General features: G+C 37.2%; 1 protein-coding gene across 1 annotated transcript in view; it reads left to right on the top strand.

Moving 5' to 3' along the window:
- Positions 1-6923, top strand: part of nsmfb (NMDA receptor synaptonuclear signaling and neuronal migration factor b) — a 29045-nt gene extending 22122 nt beyond the window's left edge. Inside the window, exons 14-15 of the mRNA XM_025053404.1 lie at positions 1579-1654; positions 3054-6923. Of these exons, the coding sequence (XP_024909172.1) occupies positions 1579-1654; positions 3054-3151 (174 nt within the window). The 3' untranslated portion in view covers positions 3152-6923. The remainder of the gene's footprint in view (positions 1-1578; positions 1655-3053) is intronic.
- Positions 6924-7484: the final 561 nt, after the last annotated feature.

The raw sequence follows: 7484 nt of genomic DNA, 5'->3' as shown, positions 1-7484 counted from the left end.
GTATATACTGTGCATCTATATAGATACAGTATATAGTTATATATATATACAAAGTTTCGATCCCCACTGTACATATGTATATAGCTCTAACCTTCATCCTGCTCCAGTTATAATGATCTATGATCAAGTGTTGACACATGACCAGAATTTTCTGTTCACAATTAGGTGAAAATAAACTTTTTTTTAAACTAATTTGATTAATGAAAGTAGTTGAAGACCAGGAGTAGTTCAAAATTAAAAAACAAGAAATGAAGAAACTAAATTCTAAAAAACCCCAAACCACATTAACTAAAGCCTAACCCAGTGAGTGACATATTATACACTATTCCAAGTCATGGTGAGTTTAAAAGGCATTTTAAATGCAGCAAAGAGCAGCTCAGCATCTGTTTGGTTCTCTGAAGTTATTTTTATATGGAGGCTGTGATGTTGGCGCTGCTGTTATGAAACCTCTCAAGTCTGCTTTAAATGTTGTGGATGTTGAGAATCAGGACACTGACACATCTTTGTAGAACACATTCTTCAAAGGCTGAAGGAGCTGGAAAACAATTACACTTTCAAAACACTACAGAGAGTTGTATAATTTATTTGGTAAGAAATGTATTTGTACTACTGTAGACATTGATCCGATAGAATAAGGCCGATGTCTTAAAAACAACTGATACAAAAAAGAAGTAACAACTGGGATCAGCAAGTACACAAATACAAATACTGATATTGGTTTGTAGAGGATTGCACGGAGACGACCCTAAGAAACATCCAGAGAATTTATGAAGAAATCAAATGTTTGTTGAGGATTTTTATCCACTAAGCCAGCGGTGTCAAAGTCAAATTCACAGAGGGCCAAAATTAAAAACTGGGACGAAGTCGTGGGCCAAACTTAATATTTATTCATATGTTATATCATATATTATATCTTTAGTTTTGTGTAAACATTGAATCTGGAACAACCAGAACTTAATATTATAAGCACATTAAAATTGAACAAAAAAAAAAAACACACACATCAGTGGTATTTGTTTCTTATTATGTCTCTTTATCTGTAGCCTTTTCAGTTCCTTTTTAATGTAAATCTTATTTTACAGGCCAACAATAAAAAAAACCAAACTGAAAGTATGTGATATAACATACACTGCTAATACTACAAATCCTGCCAGTATTTAGGGGCTATATACTTTGGTATATGTTGTTGATCTTGCGGGCCAAATATAATTACACTGCAGACCAGATTTGAGCCCCGGGCCTGAGTTTGACATGTGTGTACTAAGCTTTAGTTTATATAAGAAAGTCAAACCTGCAGACCCAGTTCCTTAGAAGAACCAGGATTATGAGCAGAACCGTAGTCTAATTGGAGAACCTGCTGGTGAAGGAGACCAGAACCGCAGTGATCTCATCACATTCAGTTGTCAGAGACGTCAGCACTGCAGTTGCATCGTTCAATTAAAATAGTCTTAGGATAGAACCATGCTTTCCTGCATTATATCTCAGTGCCGCAGGCAAAATTAAATCATCAGCAAATTTTTTAAAATTTTTTTTTTCTTCCTCACAATAACTTTTCTTTTTCCCTTTCTCTTTGTGCAGCTGATAGAGACTCTGAAGAGGCTGATGAGACCTTCGTCAGTGGAATTCAAGTCTCCGCTGGAACTCTCTGCACAAGGTGAGGAGCCACACACACACACACACACACCTATACAACATACAGTCTATGCATTGACCTGGCAGTGTTTGGGCCTCACCGGTGCAGCAGCTGAATGTTAATTCTGCTCATTAATCACCAACGACAGTGAAAAACTAAAGTGTGTTAGAGACAGTGAGGTAATTCTCAGGTGTGAAATGACGTTCAGGTCTCATCACTCATTTTCCTGACATGTCCATGTATTATTTTTCAATTAAAACTTCATTATAATCACAGTTTTTATTGACAGACGGAACCTTGTTTGGCATTTGTACAGAGGTAGATACAAATATACAGCTAATGCTTACACTGACAGTTCTGGGTAATTTTGCTGTTGCCTTGCATGTACTCACCAAGACAACACTTAAAACTACAAGGTCAAACCTTACACAGAAGAGATATCAACCTTTTTTTATATATATCCGATATGCCAATATTGTCCAAACACTTAATTTACGATTTTGATGCCAATATAGGCCCGGTAATATTTATTTATTTATATGTGCAGACCACTGCATGAACTGCTGGCACCAACATACAAACCCCTGATTATTACAACAGATATCGCCGATATCGGTTGGCCGATATTATTGGACATCCCCAGCACAAGTTAGAAAAAGAGATAATCTCTCCAGTCAGGCTCTAGTTCTATTCTGAATCTTGGTTCTCCTACACCAAGGCACGTCTGCCATAAATAATTCCTCACTGAAAAAGCTACGGTGGGGCTGCTGGACTGATTCTAAGCTACTTCCTGACTGGTTGAAGCCTTCCTTGTATTTTATTTTTGCTTGCACTGTAAAAGAGCACTGAAGATCATAAAATGATCTTTGTCTATGAGGTCATTCTCACCAGTGAAGAACTCCCTGCTCAGACAATCTCATCTTCATACCACTGAAGCAGATGTGATAACGCAGCACGTGTTTTACAACTGCCCTGGGACACTGTGGTCTCAGAGCAGTTTAAAATATCATCTGGAGGAGTTTGTCTTAGTGGAAAGATTATTTCTCTCTCTTTCTCTCTCTCTCTCTCTCTCTCTCTCTCTCTCTCTCTCACACACATACACACACATACACACAAACTAATTCACTACAGGGTCACAAGTTTAAATAAAAGCTAATGTTTTGACAACGACGTCTGTGACCCAGATCCTGCTCCTGGCCTTCAGTGGGCAAAGCGCCACTTATTCATTATTAATTACGTTAAAAAACAAGAAGTCTAAGCAAATATTTAACATATTGAAAATGTACTAAAAAACTGAAGTCATATCCCCCCAATATAGCATTTGGACTCATGTGACTAAAAAGATCACTGCCCAGTGTGCAGGGCAGGACCAACTTGTTACCATTTGCGTGTAACAGCCATTTTTTTCTTTCTTCTGCAGGCAAAGAGATGATCGAGACATACTTTGATTTCCGCCTGTTCCGCCTCTGGAAAAGTCGTCAGCACTCCAAGCTGCTGGACTATGAGGACCTGCTGTGACCTCCTCTGTTGTCTTACCATTGGCCTGTTGGTCGGTCATCTCCTGCCTAAACCAACTGTTGTTTTTTTAAACGACGTGGTGTTTTTGGCTCTAGGCTAAACTCATTAGCTGTGAAGCAGTAATGGTGAGTTTGGAGCAGCAGCAGCAGCCGCAGCTGCATCTGCAGCTGCAGCATCATGCTGATTTTCCTCCTGCAGACTGAGCCAGTGGTGAACTCTTTTGGCTTTGTCTCTTTCCACTCTGTCCATCTTCTGAGAAAAGATGAAGAATAAGGACATGAAGACCGGAGGAGCAGCAGAGAACTCATCATATTTGTCCTAGATGTGTCTGAGATCTAGCCTTAGAATCAGGTTCAGACGAGTTCTCGGCTGAATACGAGACTTTCACGGCTCTAGCTGGAGTCTGGCTGAGAAGAGATGTTTATTAATGTGAGATTTGAGTCACTTCTCTGTCTGCCATTTCTGGAGGGCAATTCAAACAGGATGGGAGCGTTTTTCCTGTCACCCGTGGAGGCTTTTAGAGATTATGTGTAAATAAAGTTTACTTAGTTAAACATTAGAGAAAATCTTTCCAGAATTCTCTATCTTACTCTTGATATTGAATTAATCTAATTAACAGAAATAGATCTATTTAAAGCTCTTTTAAGACCATGTTTATTCTTCTAGTCTTATTTCATACAGACTGTTGTATGAACTCAGGTGATTCTTTCTCCTCTAATTCTCTGAATTTTAACTGGATTAGGATTATTACAGATTTGTCAGGGATGTCACACCACTTCAACATTTCCATTGGTTTTAAATTACGCCCGTACATCCTGATGATGAGCAGGTTCTTCGTGTTAACTGCCTGACCACTTTTGGGTCCATCCCAGTTATTCTTGTAGCATTTATTTCTGCCTTTCTCTTAGATGGAGGCAAAATGAGAAATTTGAGATTTAAATAAATTGTCAGTGACATGCAGGAACAATAATGTAGTTAAACCTTTATTGATTTGTACTTTTTGGTACTGGGCGTTTAGGAATTTGAATGTAAAAAGAACAACTAGAACATGTCTGTTTTAGGTCAAACTACATTAGAACATTGTGGTGTTATTCCTATCAAGTCACAGTACAGCCAGAGAGTTGACACCTCTGCCTATTATCACGTTGTGATAATATTATCATATTGTGTTCTTAACCGACATCAGTGAACTCTTTGAAACACAGTACTTGATGTGACAACACAGAGATAGTCTGCGTGTCTTTTCAATAACAACATTTATTTAGGGCTTTTTAGGTCATAGTAGTGAATTGATGTGAGTCGTCAAAGAGTCACGCAGCAAAATGGAATCCTCTGTAGGAGCAAAGTCATACAGTGTGTTTTACTCTGTCTAAGCCATAGAATCAGGATTTATTTGTGCTGTAACAAATAGAAAACAGAGTAAATTCTTAACCTGTATTTAATGTAAGCCATTCAGTTTTTAATACCTTTGTATCAGAGTTAATTTTGACATAGCTTTGTTATATTGATATTGACTGATACAGTTAATCATGATGTACTAGCTACACACTGTATCTGTCTGATTTAAACTAACCATAAAGCTAGTGGAGCTTTGTGTATAGTGTATTTTATTTAGAGTCACTACACTGTAGCTGGTTTAAGCCAAACTGCCTTTTTGTACAGTGTCTGAACTGACAGGTAGAATAGAATGAGTTAGAGAAAAAGACTAGAAAACATCAGCTTAAAGTTTCATTGTCTCCTAGTGGTTGAAGAGTAGACTGCAGATTAATGAATGTAATCAATAGGTATGAAAGCCATGACAAAAATGTAGCAAAGAACTAAGAGCTGTCCTCCAGATTCTACTGTTTATAAAGTGACATCATTAATAGTGTGAATAATGTTTAGAGGAAAATTACTTGTACGTATCAAACACTGGATGGACAGATAAAATGTATTTATCATGAAGCATTTCTTCTTCATTTATCCACATATGTCTGACTAGTGGTTACACAGGATCTCTCCACTATTAAATCTCATTATTTATGCTTCGTACTTACTGGACCATGTGACTCTGGACGATAGAAAAGATCCAAACTTTTTTTTTAAACTGTATGTCAACTGATTATTATAAATAAAATAAAGTAGATAATGAACTGAAGTAGACAAAGGAAAATGAATTAACATTAGCTTGGCTTAGCTTAGCAACATTTATCCTGTTTATTCTCCATATAAAACCTGTGTGTATCATTGAAAGTGAATTGTTATCTGTCTTGATGTTCAATGATGTTCATTCTCTAACCATGTTATACTGATCATTATTTGTGAAATATCAGAGTTTGTCAAATTAATTTGGATAACGTGTGTTCTATCCTTGTGAACAGCTGCAAAGACCTGGCTTCCTGTCACTCAAAATGTAGATTATTTTATTTAAAATAATCATTTAATTTAGTAAGATTCTGAAGCTACAAGTATATTTTAACTATTGGAACAAATACAAATAAGTACAGACAGTAGAAGGAAAAAGTAAACTTACAACACATGGAGTTATAGACATTGTTTGTATTTATTGTAATTAGAACTAATACCAGGTTATGTGGTTTGTTTCTTCCATAAGAACTAAGTAGATTTTTAAATTGTACCAGGAACTACACATAGTTACAGTGAAAGGTTTATTTTAACTGTACAACCTAGTAGAACAAAAAAGCCAAAAGAAAAAGAAGAAGAACATAGAGTTTTGGTCAGAGCGGAGAATAGCGCCCCGAAAAGTTGTCAGAAATGGCCATGGCTTCTTACCACAACCATTCATCAAAAATACTTAACACTTAACCCCTGAACTGAGCATGAAAATAGCATGAATACTTTCATGCTCAGTTTTACTCAGTGATTCCATCTTTTACAGTAGTGGCTCTGTGGATGATTCACAGAGTGAACAGGGTTTGTGGTACAGAAGAGTGCAGCAGTGGCTTTGCTGCTTTATATTCTGAATGGGTCCAGTTTTACAACACTAACAACTGATGCAGCTCCGTCACAGCTCAGTCAATCCCTGACTAAAGCTAATCATCCCACGCCAATTCAGAAGTTGTAAATGGACGTGGAGTCGATATATTTAATCCTGCTGCTGCTTTGTGGAATTCAGCAGCAGCCTGTGTTACACTGGGTCGTGTCATAAGAACACACAGATCCATACTTTCTCCTTTAGCCTGTTCAGCTGACACTCACTGCCACGACTAAAAAAATGCTAACACACACATACAAATTTATCATCATAGTTATAATGGTGTATTACATAATACTAAAGCCAAATTGATTGATTGCACAGCCTGACTACAGAGGTATGGACAAAGTTGGAGTGGCAGAAAAGTATGTGAGGTTTGTGCAGGACATGAATAAGGCCAGTGAGACAGCAGTTGGTAGGTAGGGGTGGGGGATACAAAGATCAACTCGGAGCCTAATTTTAGGGGGTGACAGGTTGACAGGTCAAATACTTTAAGAAAATACGATAATAACATACTGCTTCAGCCTAGTTTATATTATTTGTAATTTTTGTCAAATCTGACTGTCTGTATTTATTGTGATTGTTTTACGTCTATTTCACCTGTAACTAAGTAATGGTGTTTAAGGGCTTAGTATTTAGTAAAGCTCTATATAAAGTGTTCCTCCTATTACTAGCCTCTAATGAAAGCGTTACACAGTCAAGCTTTTTGTCATGAAGTTCAAAGCAAACAGGCAGCACAGTTTGACCTGACTAGAAAACTTAATAAATGTTCTATTTGTTGAGAACCATTAAACAAGTCCTCATGCTGTCTTCTGTGTCTTCTGTGGTTCCTGAAGTCATGCTGTGAAGATGTGGCCCAGTGATTGTGTTTGATGAGGACGATGATAGGTTGATTGATGCTGCCTTGATGAGCCAGACGTCGCTTGATTAGATACAAAAAAAAATCTTTGTTTTTCCAAATCGAATTCCAGTAAGATTCAGAATAAGGTCTTGTACCTGTTATTTAGGAAATGTTGAAAAAAGGAAGGACATGAATGCAGTATTCAGGGAGATTCTGTTAAAGGTGAAAGAAGTTTACGTATGTCCAAAACAACCAAAACTCACTGGGAACATAAAACAAGGTACACAGAAAACAGGAACAAAGGCTCGCACATAGAACAATCACACTGAACATCAAAATGAACACTGATCCCACAAAGAGCCCTGAGATACTGCACACATACAGTGGGTACGGAAAGTATTCAGACCCCTTTAAATTTGTCACTCTTTGTTTCATTGCAGCCATTTGCTAAAATCAAAAAAGTTCATTTTATTTCTCATTAATGTACACTCAGCACCCCATCTTGACAGAAAAAAACA

This window comes from Cynoglossus semilaevis, chromosome Z (assembly GCF_000523025.1).
Source record: "Cynoglossus semilaevis isolate Cse_v1.0 chromosome Z, Cse_v1.0, whole genome shotgun sequence".
Lineage (NCBI taxonomy): Eukaryota > Metazoa > Chordata > Actinopteri > Pleuronectiformes > Cynoglossidae > Cynoglossus > Cynoglossus semilaevis.
This window is presented reverse-complemented; position numbering and strand designations above follow the sequence as displayed.